This window comes from Patiria miniata, unplaced genomic scaffold, assembly GCF_015706575.1.
Source record: "Patiria miniata isolate m_02_andy unplaced genomic scaffold, ASM1570657v1 HiC_scaffold_29, whole genome shotgun sequence".
Classification (NCBI taxonomy): domain Eukaryota; kingdom Metazoa; phylum Echinodermata; class Asteroidea; order Valvatida; family Asterinidae; genus Patiria; species Patiria miniata.
In genome coordinates, this window is record NW_024037068.1 from 18,462,765 (window position 1) to 18,484,912 (window position 22,148).

At 40.1% G+C, this 22,148-nt stretch overlaps 1 protein-coding gene across 1 annotated transcript; it reads left to right on the plus strand.

The window, feature by feature from the left end:
• The first annotated feature begins 873 nt into the window (after positions 1–873).
• LOC119735425 lies at positions 874–21,903 on the plus strand. Its single transcript, XM_038209126.1, has 10 exons — positions 874–1,338; positions 6,427–6,543; positions 7,963–8,080; positions 10,916–11,097; positions 14,074–14,183; positions 17,812–17,922; positions 18,181–18,256; positions 19,498–19,602; positions 20,820–20,984; positions 21,436–21,903. Exons 1-10 carry the CDS (start codon positions 1,287–1,289, stop codon positions 21,450–21,452), a joined length of 1,053 nt encoding a protein of 350 aa, XP_038065054.1. The 5' UTR covers positions 874–1,286; the 3' UTR covers positions 21,453–21,903.
• Positions 21,904–22,148: the final 245 nt, after the last annotated feature.

The window sequence follows — 22,148 nt, forward strand, 5'->3', positions numbered from 1 at the left end:
TAACCTGGAAAAAAGTGAATAGAAAAATTTAGAGCATTACGAACAGATTACAAGCAGATTGCAAGCTTCTTTTTCAAATCGAAGTGCAAGCCACGTGGATGAATATGCCACATTTAAGAACTTTCATCAAACCAAAATAAATCTCATTTTAAACGGGTGATCTGATTGCAATGATGTCATTGATATGGATGAAAGGGGCATTAATCAACGAAGTTTGTGAATAATACTCATCGGAATTTATCAATAAATTTTTATTTATTGAAATTTCGATTCCCAGGTATTTTCTTTTTTTCTCAGAAAACCAGCGAGATGACGTCACAATGACGTCACGAAGACTGTCAAACACGGCATGGCTTTGCATGTTGACAGAACCGATGTGCCTGACTCATGCAACCTTCAGAAATATTCCCCTCCCCTGAAATAAATACAGTACAGTGTACATGACTTTGGTTACGTGCCTTTAGGCCAAAAAAAAAATAAGTCGGTCTCTGGTCAGCGCGCGCGTCGATTTTAATCGTGCGCCTCAATCTTTTTTTCCCAAAATGTTCCGCGGTAGCTCCAGCAGCGCCCTCGATTGCTGCACCTCCTCAATTTTTTCTTCCAAAGAGTACCAAGGAATGGGAAATTGCACAAAGGCAAATGATCGAGAGCACCAAGGCAAATTATGGAGGACACCAATGTACATGAGGACACCAAAAAAGCAAAATAGTACCCCACCTTGTCTGTACAATCCAAGCTTGAAGAAAAAAAAAAGCCGCGTCGCCGCGTCAATTCCAGAACTTTGGTCTGACCAGAGACCGAATTTTTTTTTTTTGGCCTTATATACAGGGTGGTAAAAAACAAACAAACAAACAAAAACGCAACCCCATTCTTCCAATTTCCTGCAGGGACCTAATCCATTGATATGTATGGCTATGAACTTTTGTTAGAAGGAAATTATACCAGGCACTCCCGATTCGGTTCAGTAGTTTTGATTCCAGCGCCATTTTTGTGAACCAAAATCAGGGGTTGTTTGGTCCTTGGTGTTCACCGTGGTCTTGAATGCTCACTTCCTTGCCGATGTGTTTACCATACCACTGCTTACTGCCACTACTCGATTTTCAAGGTTGGACATTCGTCCGGTTTTAGAGTAGCGCACCACACCTGACAACCTGCATATTACAGTGAACTCATCGTATTCTCGAGCGTACTGGGATTACAATCAACTGGTGCGCTAGGTTGCATGATTGAGTACACTTGACTTTCCGGATCGGCTGTAGGTGTTTCCGTGTGTTCGTTTTTGGAGGATGGCCCATTCACTTTTCGCACTTGCGGTAGTGTTTTCATTCATCGGTTTAGGTAAGTGTATACAGAGACTCTTCCAGGCCTCTTCAGCAATTATACTCACGATTTACTTTTTCGTACGAGAAAAAAAAACGATTACGGACATTAATTCGATGTTTCGGTCAATACATATATGCTCTAACATCTATCAGGATAAATTTACTCCCTTCCAGATGATGCATTTGTACACTTTTGAAAGGTTGCACTCTTCATCCGGTGCCAAGAGAGAGAAGTCTTCAAATTACGTTTCAATAACTTTTCTAAATGTCGGCAAAGTTTTTGTGAGAGCAAATCTGCCCTAGGCCTAATACCTTCACCGAGACCAAATAACTCACAAAAGTAGCTGAATTAAAATTTCCCAGCAGTCCATGCAAGGTCATCAAGGATAAAAGGATCCCTCTCCGGAAACAGCAAGAAAACAGTCATAAATTATATGGATTTATCGAAGTCATACAAAAAACAATACCAAAAACCCAACAGTTTTCAAAAATGTCCTAAAACCCCCCAAAGCAGTCCAAAAAATTTTTTAAAATAGACAGTCAGCTTTCCATATTATTCTAAGTTCCCCAAAACAGCGAAGCCACTTTTCCTCCTGTTTTGCTGTGTGAGGCAGTCACAACAAAACATTATCAAAACAGGACTGCATCAAAGAAAATGGCCAAAAACTCTTGGTGAAAAGTGCTTATTATAATTATAAGATCATGAATATACACAAAATATAATTAGCTGGCTTAGCAGAATTCGATACCCCCAGATCACATATGCAGCACGATATGAGACGAAGGGAACACCCCCCTCCTTTGTGTTGATCATTGTGTTACCAGAATCTCAACAGTTCTTTTGAGATATATCGGGGGATGTGTTTTAGGTAACAATATGGTATATATGTAGATTGGAGGGGGGGGGGGGATACCCCTCCGTCTCATTTCGTGCTGGGAGTACTATAGTCAGGTGGCATATGGTCGGAATCGTGACCGACTAGTCTAAAGCACCAAACTTGGCAGATAGAATCTTATAGCCCTACAGAAGATATTTAGAAGGAGTGACACCTGAAATTCTTTTGGGAAGGGTGCCTAATTTGCATAAATCGTTAATCCCTGCCGTGTAATATATTTATTCCCATATTTGGGTATATTTTATTTATATTTTTTTTGAAAAGTGTATTTTGGTGATTCTACTTGCATATTCTTACTTCAATAACATTTTGTAAAACATATAAGTGACTGAATAATTAGGAGGACATAGTAAAGAACCAACATTGCTACTATTTTACCCTAAAGTTACGCGCATTTACCTTTTCCTCAGATATCATCAACTAGTCTCGCCGAAGGTGGGTATTAATGAGCTTCAAATTCACAAAGTTACTTACTGGCATAGTTACCCTAACAAAAATAAGTGGGAAATCAAGTGAAAATTGATAACATCTTAATGTTTAGCCCAAAAGACCAGAAAAGGGGAGAAAATGTGGTGTCCGTAAATTGGGCTAGTACGGGAAGGGTAATTACGTGGGGACTTGAACAAGTTCAACGAAATCCCCCTAAATAAGAGATTACTGTTGTTTACAATAATTTTGTCTACGCCAAAACGTTTTCTCAACAATAATTTTGGGAATTTCCTTGAACTTGTTCCAGTGTTCCATGTTAGGCAACCCTTCACCTACTTGTTGGCCTAATTTATGGACACCTCGTTTTATTCCCAGTTTTTGTTTTCTGGGCTAAATATCACAATGTTATCATTGTTCACATGATTTTGCATAAGGTTTTAATAGGGTAACTGTACCAGTAAGCTACTTGGTGAATTTAAAGTTCATCAATGCTTTGGCAAGACTAATTGATGATATCGGGAGACAAGGTAAATGCGCGCAAGTTTAGGGCATAATAGTAGCCATTTTGGATCGTTACTATAATCCTCATAATTATTCAGTCACTTATATGCGTTGAAAAATGTTATTTAAGTAAAGATATGTAAGTAGAATCCCCAAAATACACTTAACAAAAATATAAAAAATAGAAATATACCCAAATATACCAGATCAAGCGCAGACTCCTGCAAATTCGATAGCCACCGCGTGCAGTGAAGCGAATAAGCTGTCTGGGTCTTTGTTGTATATTTATTGTGGTATTCCCAGCTGCATGGGTTGTTATTACGGACCTTACCAAGACTTTGGCACAGTCATTCATTGTGCCTCAACCGACTACGAGCTACTAGTAGTGTTGGGCGGTCAAAGGTGACACTGTACAGATTTGCTAAACATTGAGGGTACAAGTACAACAGCATGTGACTGTACGTGGCATACATCCCCAGACAATGGCGCAACGATGTGTACAGCAGTGGCAAACCACTGTATATAGACACGTACGAAAGAAAAAAGACTTTGTTATGCGTGTTCCGATTGCTGAAATATGTTTGTTCAATGTACCAGCAATTTCGGTGAGATCATCAACGAACTCCCAATCTTGAGAAAGAAAAGAATTAATTCTCTGTCCGGGAGAACCTCTTTTAGGTACTTTTTCACAGAATGGATGAGTTGTCTTTATTTTCTTCGATGGTTGATTTAAAGTATTCGCTTTTCTTGCTACGGATTGCACTACGAATTCGTTATGCTTTCACTCGTGTATGGTTTAATAATAATGCTCATAAACAGAGAGTGACATTGACCATGCTTCATTAACATGATTACAATTAAGGACATGTTCCCATGGGGGATGAAATTAGGTAATTAGCCGTCTTGAAAAGCACCATTGTCGATATCTTTAAACCACCCAAGTTATTTGAACGGCCTTCTTTTTTTTTTTTTGGGGGGGGGGAGTGTTACAATTGATAATGTAGTAATTAACCAACGGATAATGTATTACCAACCGATAGTGTCACATTAATTGACCAATATTGTTTCACTTTAATACCGATATAGGCCTAATGGAACAAAAATTGATTGATAGTATAAATGTTACTACACTATCGGTCATTTGTTGTTACATTATCGGTCACGTCCGATAATGTAACGACAATTGACCGATAGTGTAGTAAATTGTACTACACTATCAGTCAATTTTTGTTACGTCATCGGTTAGTGATACAGTAGCGGTTAATTTTTTTGTGACAATATTATCAGTTGGTGATACATTATCCGTTGGTAACTACATTATCAGATGTAACGGGGGGGGGGGGGGCTTTCCACAGTGTTGTAGTACTCGTACTCGGCACTCGTTCTCGAGTACTAGTACTCGAGTACTTTTTTTTTTTAGCGTACTCGTACTACTCGAATGTCAAAGTAATCGTACTCGAAACGACGGTAGGAAAGAACTCATACTCGAAATGTCGAAATTGTACTCGATTATCAAGGCACTCGTATTCGAATAGCAGTCCTCGAAAAAATGGTATGGCTTGACTTGCAAAAGCTCATTTTATCGATACTTTCAGTTTGAAATGGTTGATTTGGTAGCGGAATTGTGGGCACAATGGCCAATCATGTACGCGAATCGTCGAGGTGTTCCTCAAAATGGTCGTTCGATTAACCTGGGTGATTGGAGCAAGGCCGTTTTTCTACTGGTTTCGGGGCCCTATCCGGGTCCAGCCCCATTGCCAACCTGCATGAATAGAGCCGAAGCCGGGGTTTGGAAAAACGGTCCCTAATCTGGTTCCGGCGTCAGGCCCACAGGCATAAACACACAGGCTTATTGTCACGTCATTGAAGCAGAATTTTATTACATGCGTAGTACACGTACACGTTACCGCGAATCTGCCACGTTGCACATTGAACCGTCCATGTTCGCTCGGTCAAAAATTGTCGGTCTGTGAAGAATTTGTAGCACTTTTGTGCCCAAGTGGTATCTTGCTTGTGATAAAAATCACGAAATATGTCGTCCGTATTCACTGTCGTGCAGAGTGGCCTAAGAGACCACTGTTGCAGATTTAACCCCCCCCCCCAAAAAAATAATGTTTCAAATTATTGAAAACAATGTTGTATCACAACTTCACAAGTAATAAATAGTACACATATTTTCGGCTTCAAGCACAATGTACTAGTACTCGTACCCGACCCGTATTCGGAAATATAAGTACTCGTACTCGGAATATAATTACTTGCACTCTTAGTCGTACTCAGAAGTACTCGTACTCGTACTCGTACTCGGAAGTACAAGTACTCGTACTCGGAGACCTGTAATTGCACTCGGAAGTACAAGTACTCGTACTAGTACTCAGCAACATACTCGGCAGTACTCGGTACTCGGGAAAACAAGTACTCGACTACAACACTGGCTTCCCAATTGTGAAGACCGTAAACAAGATAGTGGGCGCTAATCAGGACAGGTAGGACACCACTTTCGTCAAGTTAGGCCTATACGTCTTTTCCAAAAAATAAATTTACAGACCTCCCGGAGCAGTCTGGTGTAGGCTAAACATGTATGTCTGACTCATTCATGAATCCACCTAGCACTTGTGTGGACTAAGCCAGGTCCACATAAGGTTCCCCCCTCTCTGGAAAACGGGTTTAGAGGCATTGTTGGGTTAGGTTTATCCGTCGCAAAATGAAGAGAAACACTCAAGGAAATCATAGAAAAAAAAAACTTGGGTTGAGAGAGTTCTCACACTGTAAGTAAAATATTTTGTCCTCCGGTTTTCCTTAACTGTGCCAAAACAAAGAAATGTCCACATAGGGTATATAAGGAATGCGTTTGTTTATAGCGTAAATCGTGGACACACACGTGCAACATCATCGGTGATTCGAGGACAGGAACCAAATCGAGGACGACTCTCAGTTTTTGTAACAGTAAACAAGCTCGATTTCAAACAAAAAACAGCGTGATTTTTTAAAGGGTGTTAGCATATCTCAAAGTTAGTGAAAACATGTGACTACTAAAGCTTAAAAAATAAAGAAAAACATAAATACAAATACTCAAAAAAAAGAGCATATTTTTTTTCTTCTTATATAATCCCTGACGACAACCCAAATGGTTGCCAAAAATTTACATGGCAAACCGAAGGAAAAACATTCGCCGCTTTACCTCTACCTATTTCTTATCGAACTTAATTCAAAACAACTTTGATCTGAAACGTTGTTACGTTCATGAGTGTTGCATTTTATTTTATTTCTTTCTACAGTGCGTGCTCAATGTTGTATGCCCGATACGTGCAAGAATGGTGCAACATGCATGGACGGAACGGGAAATGCTGTGTGCACGTGCGCTGTGGACGGATGGAACGGACAGTATTGCAATGGTATACATAAATATACTCTCAAACAATTCCCCGGTCAGATCGATTAGCCCCCCCCCCCCCCCCCAAAAGTCTCCGGTTTCTGGTATGCGCGCGCGTCGCCGTAGCCATGCGCGTCGGCAAAATGAAAAAGTTTTTTTTTCAATGAAAGATGATGTCTCAAAACCGCCAAACTCACTGGTTTGACTGGAATCCTGCTGCTGCACAATTTTAACGTGTTTTTAGATTGGGTTATGGTCGAGAATAAGCTTTATGTGACCTCTCTAGACTCCCATATATTTGCAATAAGTTTAGTCGGGCACCATTTGCAGTCATCAGCACACATTTGAAGCAAAAAAAAATCAGGTAAAAAAAAAAAAAAAGCCGCGTCGCCGCAACACTTTCTGGGCAAGCTCCATACCAGAAACCGGAGACTTGTTTTGGCCTTAGTGAGATAACTTGAGGAATACTTTATATATGAACTTCAACTGCGGTTTGTGGAGTGCTCTTGGTAATCCTAAGAAGCATGTTGGGGCTGGTCTTTAGTGTTTGTCAACACACCAGACTTGTTGTATTTAATAAGTTAGCCTTCCATACTCGCTGGTATGAAAAACAAAAAGCATAATTCTCCCTTTCTCTACATACATCAGAAAGATCACAAGTTCAGTTGTTATACCCTGGCGTAAGCCGGAGGGTGATATTGCGATAGCGTATTCCTTCTATCTGTCTGCTAGTTTGTGTACTGTGCGTGTGTTATGTTTTGGTTAGGTTAACTCTTGTCAGCATGATAATTTGAGAAATACTCTACTTACGAACTTGAAATGTGGTTTGTGATTTGTTCTTCATAGTCTTAAGAAGCCTATTGCTTTTGGGGCCGACAGGTAAAGGTCAAGGTCACTATTGCTTAAACAATGGAAATCTTGTCAACGCGAGAACTTGAGAAATACTTTACTTAAAAACCTGAAATTTGGTTTGAGGGTTGTTCTTGGTAGTCTTATCAGGCCTATTGCTTTTGGGGTTGACAGGTCAAAAGTCAAGGCCACTTTTGATAGTCTAGTCTGTAGAAGTCTGTCGCTTTTGGGGCCAACAGGTTAAATTTAATGGTCATTATTGCTAAAACAATAGAAACACAGCTGGTGCAAAAACTTTCAAAATACTTTGCTTAAGAACTTCAAATTTGGTTTGTGGGTTCGTCTTGGTAGTCTCATCAGGCCTATTGCTTTTGGGGGTGACAGGCCAAAAGTCAAGGCCACTTTTGATAAAACAATGGAAATGTTCGATTTTGGTTGGAGACACTGACAAGTATCCGTACTAACTGACTTGCAGTATTTTGTTAATGTTCTTTTATATTTTTCTGTGGATTTTATGAGCACTGATTATGTTATGAGTTCGGTATTTGGGGAATTATTATCACATCTATGGAACTCATCATTTTACCGACAGACCAATTCCTTGTTAGAAACTTAGATGGCCGTATCGTGAAATCAACTTGGACAGTACGACTTGTCTTCAATGCACCCTCACCCGAGCCACAAGGTGTCTATAATTACTACATCTACTCGTAAGTTCTGCTTGGGCCGTATTCTGTTATAGAGATTGGACGAGGCGAACTATTCAGTTCCGAGCCTATCCTCCCACTTAACCTTTTTCTTAAAACAACAATATAGTTTATGCAAATAAGATCCTGGTTTTGCCCGGCCCTGCGCTTGCATATAACAAAATACTGTTACCCCTTCCGGTGGGTTCACATCTTTTGTTCCATTCTTCAGGCACGATAACATTTCTCCCATGGAAAGTCACACACAAACACACACCCACCCACACCCACACCCATTCCAAAATTTGTATCCCTGTGGAGACATTTTTTTGTTCTCGTGTAGTAAAGTGTTCAATTTTGAAAGGAATTTTCAAAATGCTCTTTTTTTAACCAGAATTAGTTTCCTTGGCTGAAATTTGGAATTAATATCCCTTTTCTAAAACTCTTCCATTTGCTACCAATCAACCCACCTTGGAAATTCCTAGTTTAGGAGCAAAACCCATATATCTATTTCGTGAAAACCGTGGAGACCTATTCATCTATAGAAATTGCCCCGTGGAGACCTTTATAATGTTTTGTTCCGTACTGTGTGTGAGTCTCTACAAGGCTACGAATTTGTGGTCACAGGCATAGAAGTGGGGTACTTCCTTTGTTCTCGTGTACTAAAATTTTGCTACGTCGCACACTTATGTCAAAATGCTCTTATTTTAACCATAGTTAATTTCCTTGTGGGGTACCAAAACGGTACCCCGCAAGTCGATGGGCATTCCTTATGGGGTACCTCCCATTGTTCCGGCACCCCATAAGGCAGTGTTTGAACACGCAAACAGACACACGCAATTGTCGCGGGCGAAGTGGGAATCCGTGCAAAGATGGAATTCCCACTTTGTCTGGTTGGGCAATGTGGGAATTCCAATACTGCCTGATAAAGTAGGATTATACACATCCAAAACTTACATATTAACATTTTCAACGTACTTTGATGATTGTCACACGAACATTCACACAGAACCATGCTGTGCCCGTGCCAAACAGCCCATTGTTAAGACAAATAAACCAACCAATAAGGGCCCAGATCCCATGTTATGTGCCACGTGAAGTTTCCCTTTACTGTCCCGTGCACTCTTATAACATTTCATTTGCCTATTTAAAATAGGCCTTTGTGTATATAAGAACAAACACATTAATGTTCTGCCCTGACGACACGGTAGGTCGGATCGGGCGGGCTTAAAATTGGTGTGCATTCATTGCTCATCAGGACCTACAAGCACAGCAATTTTTATCAAAATCGGGAGACATACTGTAGAAACGTGCTTTGGTCTGACATGGAATGACCCTCATTTCTTTAAAAAATTGCAAATTCATTAATAATTTAAATAATCAATTTAATCAATTAGATAAATTTAATTAATTCGACAATTAATTAACCAAAAAGATTGCTTATTAGCATAATACTGTTTAAAAAAAAAACCAAACACTTTTACCCCCTTTTTTAAGCGGACTGTCCTTTCTTCAGTTCTCTAGTATCTTTCATGCAGATCAGTACTACATAGCGCTTTCAATGGACCGATCAAGTAAGCCCCGCCCACTGCGCACTGGCCAAATTAACACGTGCTCCTCTCCAATGCCACATGGCATTTTCCTGCCGCGCGCATCCTTCTCGCGTGCATGCATGTCGGACTTTTGTACACAGGGACATAAATCACGGATGTGATTGGTCAGAATACCATGGGGCGGTGCTTACTGGATCAGTCCATTCGCAGTACTGTGCGGACGTTCGTGTATGTCCTATGCGTGCGTGGTGCAGGCACAGTAAGCGAGCGAAACCAGGAATTGCCTCAAATGTTCTGTTGGTATACAAATATTGAGTGGCTCAGAGTGAAATGGGAGGAATATTATCGCAAGGTGGACTTTTCCATTTTACGAGGCAAAGCCGAGTGAACTAGAAAAATCCGGATTTTACCGAGCGATAATAGTCCTCCTATTTCACAATTTCAGCCACTCAATATTTGTTTTATATAACTAACACCAACAAAATAGATCCTTGTCATTTGATATTATTTGAATTTTTATTTCAATACAAAATTGATGGGAAATGTATTTCTCTCTTCCAAACCACCCCTTCACGAAACTGTTTGAATCCAACTCTGTAGCACTGGCTCTTTGGAACAATAAGCGCTACGCGTCATGGAACAAAAATGATCCGAACTGTTTAATAGTATTTCCCATTCCCCATGGGTGGATGGTACTTTTTGAGCCGCGGCGTGAATGGGAGCAATAACGAATGTCACGTGATGTGAGTTGCACCAATCAAATGATAAGGATCTGTATGTCGGTTAGGCCAAAAAAAAATAATAAGTCAGTCTCTGGTCAGCGCGCGCGTCGATTTTAATCATGCGCGTCAATCTTTTTTTCCCCAAAATGTTCTGCGGTAGCTCCAACAGCGCCCTGTTTTGCCGCACCTCCTCAATTTTTTTTTTACCAAAGAGCACCAAAGAATGGAAAATTGCACCAAGGCAAATGATCGAGAGCACCAAGGCAAATTATGGAGGACACCAATGTACATGAGGACACCAAAAAAGCAAAATAGTACCCCACCTTGTCTGTACAATCCAAGCTCGAAGAAAAAAAAAAGCCAAAAAAAAAGCTGCATCGCCGCGTCAATTCCGGAACTTTGGTCTGACCAGAGACCGAATATTTTTGTTTTGGCCTGATATAAAATATACGTTTGATGACTTTTGAATGTTGCTGCTGCTGATTTGTGACCATTCCATGACAATTTTTTTGTGATGACTTTGTGATTACAAATACTATATCATTATTTAATTTGGATTCACATATTACCCCCCCCCCCCCCAGGATGATTCACTACAGTGTGCCAGGGACGATGATAGGCAATGTTTCAAGTGAGGGTCCCCAGACAGTTTACTTTATCCACAACCTGAGATCAGGTCGTCATGGGTTCAGTGTGGCTGTATATGTGCCCCAGGATGATATGTTGTACAACAAATCTGGCCCCGTCTTTGTCACTCTGCCCTATGGTAAGAATTCCCAAATTACCTCACATTTCATAATTAGAGGGCATATCTTTACTCAACCTCTTGGTAACCCTCAAGTTCACTGTGGTTCCACCTCTCGGGTTTCCCATATTGGATCCTTTTCTTCTGTTAGGCCGAGCCGGCTAAAGCAGAGAGGTTACTGAGCCGGGTCCAACGGCTCCTATTAATAAGTCAACAAGACTCAATATCACCGACAGATTACCTGCAGAGTGGTCATCAGGGTAAACTGTAGACACGTGTTCAATGTAGCTGTTATAAGTAGCTCTTCACGACTTTACTGTGCGCAACTATAATGCACACATAATAATTGCTTCTTTGTGTTGCCATTGGAGCTCTAGACAGCCAGACAGTTTTGCCAGGTGAGCAGAGATCCGTAGATAAAGATCTCATAATATATCAAAAGAACAAACCCAAGGGAACCCATAGGCGTACCCAGCAAGGGCTGGGGGTAAGGGGGTATTTACCCCCCCCCCCCCCCCCCACACACACACAATATTTTGTAAAGACTGCCTATTCCCATTCAAATTCCCCTTTTTAACCTCCTTCAATATTTGCAAACAGTGCCCTTCTTTTGTTAAATTAAGTGCCTTTTTTCTTAAAAAGGTGCCCTTAAAAATAACAGTCATGCCCTTTTTGTGTCATTGGCCGTTGCGGGTGCCGTTTTTTGCATTTCGCGCATGTATATATTGCCCTGTAAGTGCCATTCTCCGACAGTGTACATAATTGTCGGTTTTCAACATCGCCCCCATCGACAGATGGTACCAGCACTCCCACACCCTTTTCCAACCCCCACCCCCGACTTTTTGTCCGGAGGAAAAAAAAGGTGCCTACATTTCAGCATGGATGTGCAAGTGCCCTTTTGAAGAAATTTTTATCCCCCAATTATTCGTCACCGACACCACGAACTGACACCCTCTGCATCACATGTGTAAAAAAAAATTAAAAATTCAAATTTCTTTTTTTGCACACATTAGCAGTTTGTATCATGAAGTTTAACATGACGAAATTAAAATCGCTGAAATCATCTAAAATGAGCAAATTTTACTAATGAAATTTCAAGAAATTGGTCAATTTTGGTATTTGTGCCGACCAACGTTGGAAAAACTTAACTGTTTTTCAACTACTGCTCCAAATTTCCAAAAAAAGTTTTAAGTCCAAATTTTGTTTGCTTATGGTTACATGTTCATGAACGGGTGCAGGCCAGCTAGACTGGTTTCCTTACCTTACAAATTTCCGACATCTATAAAATTAATCGATTTTATCTTTAGTGGAGTCAGGGAACCAGACTCCTTTAACATTATTGTTTTTCTTGGATTTTCAAGCATTTTCGAACACAAAACTTCAAACATGCCAGTTAAACAATATTTGATCTATTATACTAACCCCTCAAATAGTTCATTTCTGAAAATTACAGCAAAAGCCAATGGTGTACATTCCCTTTAAGTGATATTAAAACATCTAATATATATGGAATATCTTACTGAGTAAATTTGTGTCAAACCTTTTAAAGCGTTTTTTTTCCGATTTGTATTTCTGCAACGCTGACCACCGGGTGTCAGTTCGTGGTGTCGGTGACGAATTATGACCCTGCAACTCCATAGATGCCGTCCACTATATGTAGGGCAATCTAAGTCGGCTTGGCTGCAGATTTTGACCGTTCAGTGTAAAATCTGAAGTCTGAGCTGCAGATTGACTGTTCAGTGTAAAATTTTGACTGTTTAGTGTCTGTAAACGGTAGTCTGCTGACACTGCAAAGTCTGCAAGGTCTGCAGCGCGCGTTAATTGGGTCCGTAAACCTATTCTACAGGGTGTTTCAATAAAAAAGGAAACCCAACTTTGAAAACCACTACCGGCTATAAAACTGGTATCATCTGAAAAGCGTAATCTCTATATGCTTTTCAATGATACCTTGTTTGCATTTCATGCATCACTGACCGCCACTGTCATGAAATTTTGATGCAAAATTGCAGTTGGTTCTTTTCATGTCAACCACAATAGGCATGGTGTGCATGAGAATATGTTATAGTCAAGAAGAAGACACGAGTGCATAAAAAGAAACCAAAAAACAAGTCGGGTTGGTTTCAAAACTGGATTTTATTGTTAGTCATGAATTTCTCGTTTTGACCAAGCCACGCTGAAAACAAGGGCGGATCCAGAACACAATTTTTTTGGGGGGGGCCAAAATTTTTTTTGGGTCCCTCCCAAAATGGGTCCAAAAAATTACGGCGTGGGGTTCGGGGCCCGCTTAAGGTCCCCGAAAATTTTTTGGATTCTAGATGATCTGTGGTGCGATCTGAGGCAATTTCTGACCACTTTAACCAATTTATTTTGGAGGAAAAGATGGTGGTGTACTCATTGCCTGCCTTTATTGCGATGTCACATAAAAAAAAAAATTGCTTTCGTTTTGCGGAGGGGGGGGGGGGGATGGCCCCCTTTGCCCCCCCCCCCAGGATCCGCCCTTGGCTGAAAACAATGTGCCATTTTCCCGAGGCATTTTCAAGCCATTTCACAGACATCTTCGTAACAATACGTACACCGTGCCCAGTGTTTTTTTTTTTTTATGAAAGTGAACCAACTGCATTTTTTGCATCCAGTTTTCAAGACATGATGCTCACTGATGCATGACTCAGAAAACCTAAATGCATTATCATTGAAAAGCATAGAAAAGCATTACGCTTTTAGATGATACCAGTTTTATAGCCAGTAAGCATATCGTCTGTCCATACTCATTCTTTGAAGTTGGATTTCCTTTTTTTGTGGAACCACCCTATAGTATGGTATACGGAGTGTGAAATTTGCAGTACCTTGAAAATACAGTTTGAAGAATGTGCATTGTCTGTAGTGTCGGTTAAGTGCATATTTGTGGAGATGCCGAGTCTACATTTGAAGAGTTCATACAGCCTGAAGTGAGCGCATCTCTAATGTACTTCAATGTTGGTATTGTGTTTATACCCATAGGGGGGCCTCACGCTCCAACAAATGTGCGAGTTGAGGTCAAATCACCAAACATGGTTCACGTTTCCTGGACATGGGAAGCACAAGGGAGTGAATACGTCGAAAATTTTCGGGTATGTGTGAACTTGCCAGCTAGGCCGAGGGCCAAAGCCTGTAACGTGCAGTTTCGTCTTAACTTTTTAGTGGCAACCTAATTTCTCGGTTATAAGTAGTTTGGAACATGTTAATTGATATTTTACAATGTGCAAATTACATCGTTTGCACAAATTAGAAATAGAGGGGACTGTTTCGGGCGGTCGCTTTTTCCGGACATGGACGAAACCACATTTTGTGCATTGGTTTTTGGTCACCACTGTCCGCGAGCACGGTGCTGTATACGTACGTTATAATAGACACACAAACACAACGTGTATATCGTACACTGAACGACAGGAAAAACGTATTATAACCGCGACATGTCCGATGTAAATAACCGGGTTTTTCCGTCTTTTCTCGGGAATGGTAAGACATAAGGTTGGTTTCCTTTCATCCAGATGTTTGAAATAGGATAATAAACAATCCAAAACATGAAATTTTCGGGGATTTCAGGACCTAGTGCCCCTTTAACTATTATATAACTGGCATACAGATCTTCATTGTCATTTGATTGGTGGAACTCACATCACGTGACATTCGTTATTGCTCCCATTCGCCCATAGGTAATGGGAAATATTATAACACCTCACCCACAGATTCTGTGTCTTGATTGGCCGAGAGCGAGTCACATGTTACTTTCTAATGTTGCTATCTTTCTGTGCACGGCCAAAAGTACTATACCCGTAGCAACCAAAGTACTATACCATTAGCGCGGTATTTGTGCGCAAATGGATGCTTGTGTGCACGTTGCGCGTTGCGCGTAGCGCGTATTGTTCCAAAGAGAGCGCGCCGCAGACTTGGGTTCAAACATTTCGTGAAGGGGTAGTTTGGAAGAGAGAAATACATTTTCCACCATTTTTGTATTGAAATTGAAGTTTATTTCATCTGTGTTCAGATTTAAATAATTTAAAATATTAAAACCAAGCAGAATCTGTGGGTGAAGTGTTATAAAACAAATATTGAATGCTTTTATATATAATAATCGGTGATCCATGGAGCATTCTATTTTCCCTCGGCTTCACCTCGGGAAAATAGAATGTCCATGGATCACCATGGGAGGCTAGTTTTACTACACCACTCGAAGCATTCAATATTTGTATACTATCCAATTTTTGTTGTTTATTGATAACGCGGTATTTGTGTGCAAATGCATGCTAGTATGTGCGTTCAGCGTTGCGCGTAACGCGTATTGTTCCAAAGAGCCAGCGCTGCAGGGTTGAGTTCAAACATTTCGTGAAGGGGTGGTTTGGAAGAGAGAATTACATTTTCCACCAATTTCGTATTGAAAAAAAAGACAATGATTTATGTGTCAGTTATATAAAACAAATATTGAGTGGCTTTAAATTGTGAAACGGGGGAATATTATCGTTCGGTAAAATCTGGACTTTTCCAGTTCACTCGGCTTCGTCTCGTGGAATGGAAAAGTTCAGATTTTACCTTCGCGATAATATTCCTCCCATTTCACTCTGAGCCACTCAAATTTTGTTTATTATATAACCGACGTACAGATTCTTGTCATTTGATTGGTGGAACTCACATCACGTTACATTCGTTATTGCTCCCATTCACGCCGCGGCTCAAATTCCAAAAGTACTATCCGCCCATGGGGAATGGGAAATACTATAATAATAATAATAATAATAATAATAATAATAAGTTAAAATTTATATAGCGCCCGTCCATGAAGAAAATCATGCTCCAAGGCGCTTTCTATATAACAAGTTAAGACACAGGATAAAATTACAATGAAATGTATACTTAAGAAGATTGAAGCCCGGTTCATACACAGATAAAAATACAACGAGATGTACATGTAAACTTAAAAAGAAACGGAACCCCGCCTCGCCCCAGCATCAACGCGTTGCCCGAACCGGCTTTAAACAATTTAAAACCATTCTACACAAACAGTTTGCTAAAACAGTATATACTTAGAACAATATACGATAGCAATAAGCAAAATAATACACAAGTATAAAAACAGCTTTAGAAATCAGTATATGCAAGAACAAGACATGTGGACAATTAAGTTAAGTTAAAAACGCTTGATTAAAAAGATGAGTTTTTAGCCCTGATTTAAATTTACCGAGAGATTCAACTTCTCTTAGGGTCATATTCAGCTTATTCCACTCCTGTGGGGCAACCGATGAGAATGCTCTGTCACCATACAGGGACAACTTACTCCTTGGACAGTGCAACCTTGTTGCATCTTGGGACTGGCGAGTGGTTCTGAGGGAGACGGATCTGGTACTACAAATTAATTCATTCAAGTAGTCAGGACATTGACCGTTAATACATTTATAAACAAGCAAGCACAGTTTGTAAATAATTCGGTACTTAACTGGGAGCCAGTGAAGTTCCATGAGCACCGGAGTTATGTGATCAAACTTTCTAGTACCTGAGAGAATCCTGGTGGCACAGTTTTGGACTCTTTGTAAGGGGGCTAGGGTAGACTGGGGAAGACCAGCAAACAATGCATTACAGTAATCAATTCTTGTCATGATAAGCAAAGTAATAACCTGTTGAATAACATAATACTATTCAACAGTTAGGATCATGACTCGGTATTTGTGTGCAAATGCATGCTGGTGTGCGCGTTCAGCGTTGCGCGTAGCGCGTATTGTTCCAAAGAGCCAGCGCTATAGCGTTGGGTTCAAACATTTTTGTGAAGGGGTGGTTTGGAAGAGAGAAATACATTTTCCTCCAGTTTTGTATTAAAAAAAGTTCAAATATATCAAATGACAAGGATCTATATGTCAGTTATATAAAACATATATTGAGTGGCTTTAAATTGTGAAATGGGAGGAATAGTATCGCTCGGTAAACTCTGGACTTTTCCAGTTCGCTCGGCTTCGCCTCGTGAAATGGAAAAGTCCAGATTTTACCTTGCGATAATGTTCCTCCCATTCCACGTTGAGCCACTCAATATTTGTATACTATTGCCTCTCTGACGTAGAATTTGGTAAGAACGGACTGATACAAAGTCTCATGAGCTAGTACCCAGTCTCACTTAAATTATCTTCATGGCTTGCCAGGGCGTGCCGGGGCGTGCCATTTTAAGTGGCAGCCTGATGGACAGCATAAATTTACATACAAATGCTGAAAAACAATCGCCGACTGTAACGAGTCGTAGCCTTGGTGCACTGTGCAGCAGGGACTGAGAACAGCAAATAAGCCGCCGCAAATTAGGCACCTGTGGGGCGTCGAGTATAAAATGAATAAGGACCTTGAACTTTACTTCATCTTACCGAATAGCACAAATCAGACGGGGCCAGTGCATGACATAATAATTGCTTTGACGACAAAGTAACGTTTTACTGATGTGCTTAGTAATTTTGAACTTTTATTTATTGACGGCTGGTCCGTCAGTCAGTTGGTTGTTTTCTCGTTGGTCGGTTTGTTGGTCGTCGGTCAGTTGTTTGGTTGGTTTTCCTGTGGTGGTCGGTCTGTCTCTTTTCTGTGTGATCTGACATGTTTTTAATTCCTAATTTTAATGTTAAACTTTAACTTGATTTTACCTTGATTGTAATGCGCCTATGAGCAAAATTGATTGGGATATATGGCGCTATAAAAATGTCATCATTAGTATTGTTATTATTGTTATAAAAGGTCATGTACAGGATGAAAACCAGCGTACATTACACGGAAAAGTACACCTGGTACAACAATCGGTCAACTCTCATTGAAGGCCTCACTGCCAACACATTCTACAGGTTTAAGGTAACAGTATCCATTCAGTTTTTACCCTCAATTGGATGTCAATTTTAAAAACCAGCACGGGCGAGAGTTATTAGGATGGCAGAATCTGACATTGAAAAAAAAGCAGAACTTGACACTGGCAGAAAGTCAAAACATTCTGTTTAGCCAAAATGTCTTCAAACTGACTCCAGGTCGCTCAGTCTCCTCAACCTCAACAGTTGCCCAAAGGGGTCATCGGCTGGTGTTCTGATATGCAAACCATTTGTTTTTTAATCGCAGGTGCAGGTAGTAAATCGTTACGGACCAGGCCCCGATTCTACCATAGTTGATATATTCACATCGACCAACCCTCACGGTAAAGTTTCTTTATAAAGGCATATTGTTTTTGTTTTCGTAAAATTGGTTGTTTTCCCATTTTAATTCTTCCTTTAAGATTGTTTCACTTACCCACAATGCTGGGCACTATGATGAATACTCCAATGTTGACACATGCATGGGCCATGCATTGGAGATATGTGCAGAGCAATGACACGATTACATCATCTTATGCAACTTGATGTCACATTCATAAAATACCGAAGTCAGATTACCCATTCATATTGGTCAAGAGCCCGTCACGTGGCCGGAAACACCTTTCCATGCAGTGTCACCTGAAATTTTGACTCCTATGAAATCCAGTGCCTTTTTCCGTTTTATTGCTCGGATGTTCACAATCCCCATGAAGGCATGCACAATACTACAAGTAGTGGTTATTTCATAGTCCTAAATTCACAATGCATAGACTGCAACTGCGCTCTGCGCTACATATCGCGCAGTACGTGCGATGCGCGTGTGCCACCACTCGGTACACTGGACATTATACAAAATTAATATTGAGTGGCTCAGATTGGAATCTGGCTTTTTCATTTCACGAGGTCGAAGCCGTGTGAACTGGAAAATTCCACATTTTACCGAGCGATAATATTGCTCCCATTTCTCAATTTAAGGCCACTCAATATTTGTTTTATATAACTGACATAAAGATCCTTGTCATTTGATATATTTGAACTTTATTTCAATACAAAATTGGTGGAAATTGGATTTTTCTCTCTCTCTCACGAAAATGTTTGAATCCAACTCTATAGCGCGCGCCGCCACACCAGCATACGTTTTCATACAAATACCGCGCCATGGAACAAGGACGATCCTAATTGAAAAGTAAATCCCATTCACCATGGGCGAATGGGACTTTATGAGCCTCGACGTGAAAGGAAGCAATACTGAATGTCACGTGATGTGCGTTCCACCAATCGAATGACAAGGATCTGTACGTCTGTTATATAAACCGTAATATAGCTAGAAGGGTGTCCCGAAAAAAAGCATGAAATAAAATTGTTGAACAAAATCACCCGACTTGTTTTTCTTCAATAAAGGTCACTTTTTTTTAATAACCCTGTACTTAAAGATTGAAAATGAACGTTCAAAACACGCATTTTGGCATTATATTACCGTATTGTGTAGGTTGCACGTAGTCAGATCACTTTTTTGTGATTATAGGCATTTCAGTGTGCTGCTATCATTTGTGTCGATTGAATCCGTATTTTTCTTTTTGCCAAGATACTAAATGTAACCTGAACCCCTTTCAATATGCCGGCGCATGTATTCCACCGACCAACAGTAATTTGTATGACTGCAAAGTCGTCAGTGGAAGAAACTGCCAAAGTGAGTACACTATAATGCTAATGCAGATTGCTCTCTAAAAGACCCTGAATCCGGGTTCTATGGGGCCTGACACATTTCCGGGTCAAAAGGACACCTTTCCGGGTCAAATTTAACCCATAATGCAGTCTAAAAGACTTGACCCCGAATCAGGTTCTATATGGGGCCTGAAACATTTCCGGGTCAAAATGACACTTTTCCGGGTCAAAACTATCAGAATTGAGTCAAAGAAGTATCGTTTTGACCTGGAAAATTGTCAGGCCCCATAGAACCCAGATTCCGGGTCAAATCTGATCAGAGACTTTATAGTGTTTCTCAGTTGACCCACTCGATCAACTCAGTCTTCCAACCTTGGGATGAATACGAATCGGTCAGTTTCGATAATCAAAACAAATCGGGCTTCGGTACCATTACAATGGGAGAACTCCAATAAATCTGATTATAGGTTCTAAAATGTCATGATCTGAAGGCTATCTTGTCTAACCTTTGATAGTTTGTCACGTTATGTCGGTAGGGTGTCTGTTTCATAGATCTTGAATTTCCTACATCATAATCATGAACTGCTACCGACGTACGGCCTGGCTTGTTAGAACAAATTCGCTAGTATGTTTGAAGCAGGCTGGATATATCTTTCCGTTGGTCATTGTGCACATGGCTTAGGATTTCGTCCAAGTTGGCAAACATTTCAGATTTTGATTCAGAAAACCCTTGTATGCCTGACCTTGCCAGAATGGCGAACAGTTCATGCCACTATGCAACATGTAAAACGCTGTCAAAGTGAGTAAAATACATCCCCCTCGGTATACTAGGCCATAGTCATTTAACTATGTTTGGAATCCCCTTTGTGAAGAAAAAAAAAAGCTTCTGTACATTCTTTAAATATCCAGGGTCAGATATTTTTTTTGGAACCGAGTCCAAGTTGATTTATACTTAAATTTCAGGGTCGGAATGTCGCTTTTCCGAGTCACAATGACACTTCTCTGGATCATTGTCTATGTCATTGTGACCCGGAAATATTAAGGGTCAATTTGACCCAGGAAGTGTCATTTTTAGCCTAAGAGGTGTCACGTCAAATATGATCCGGATGCTTGTTTAACTCTGACATGGGACGTTTAAGGTTGTACTCCATCAAGTTATTAAAACAAAAAAGGCAAATAAAAACCCAATATTTTGAACTTGTTGAAATTGAAATCTGATCGATTATGATGTTTGTGTTTAAGATGTAGACGCAGCTAATTCAAACACCACAGCGATCATTATTGTCTTGGTCGCTGTCATCGTCGTTCTGATTGTCGTGGTGTGCTTCGTCAAAGTTCACAGCACAAGCGCAGAGGCGGTCAACCTGCTTTTTTCGAAAAATAGGGTGGATAGGAGCTCACAAAAAGGTATTTACTCAAATCCAAATAACAGTGATCAGAAAATCATTTGCAGCTTCGCAGTTTTCAAAATGCAGTTTCTAACAGAAAGAAGACAAGAACGCAAACAAGATGTGAGAGCGACAAGTGACATCCTGTCATTTAAGACACCCTTATAATTCTTGTTAAGATGTCCAACAATATTTTCGGTAAATATGCCATAAAGTTATGTTGCGCATTTTCTTAATCAGCATGATTATGCCTTGTAAAGGCCAGTTACCAATATTATAATGCAAATGCAAAACTAGTTGGACGTTTTGCAGACTCTCAACGCGAAAGTTTTGCACGTCGTCAAAGTGCGATCCGACCTTAATCCGGAAACCGTTATAAAGTTATTAAAAGAAACATAAACAAAATGCATACAAAGAAATTATCATATTGTAACTAATAATAAAGTAAATTGGCCTTTTTTTTTTTGTAGAGAAAGTCGAATGTTGATGGGATTCACAATCTTCAAGCATCGGCCTCGGAGTCTAGTGAACCCTACAAGGATGTAACAAGTGTGACTGTATATATTCGCATTGGTTATTCACTTCTTACGTGAACTGATTTATTTGGTGGAGTAGTTTTTAGTGTCTGTTCTCGTGTACAAAATGGTTAGAGAATCAAAAGATATTTTCCAAAAGCTCCTATTTTAACCAGAATTACTTTCCTGGGTCAAATTTCTGACCAAATATCCCTTACATAAAACACTTTAATTTGCGACCGATAAGTATACCTTGGAAGTTCCTAGATTTTGAGTAAAATCCATCTATTTCGTGAAATCCCAGTGGAAACATATTCACCTTTAGACATTTCCTTCTGATGGAGACATTTACAGTTTTTTGTTCCGTATTACACCCGACTCCCCACAAGGTAGCATTTTTTTGGAAACATTCAAAGCGATGTATCCACAAGGATACAAATGAAGTTACGAAAGCCCTGTAGTGCCATCAAGTATATATTTTGTCCAAGTTCGTTTTTATGAGATATATTTTGTCGAAGTTCGTTTTTATGAGATATGTTTTTCCCAAAGTTCGTTTTTATGAGATACATTTTTCCCAAAGTTCGTTTTTATGAGATACATTTTGTCGAAGTTCGTTTTTATGAGATACATTTTTCCCAAAGTTCGTTTTTATGAGATACATTTTCCCC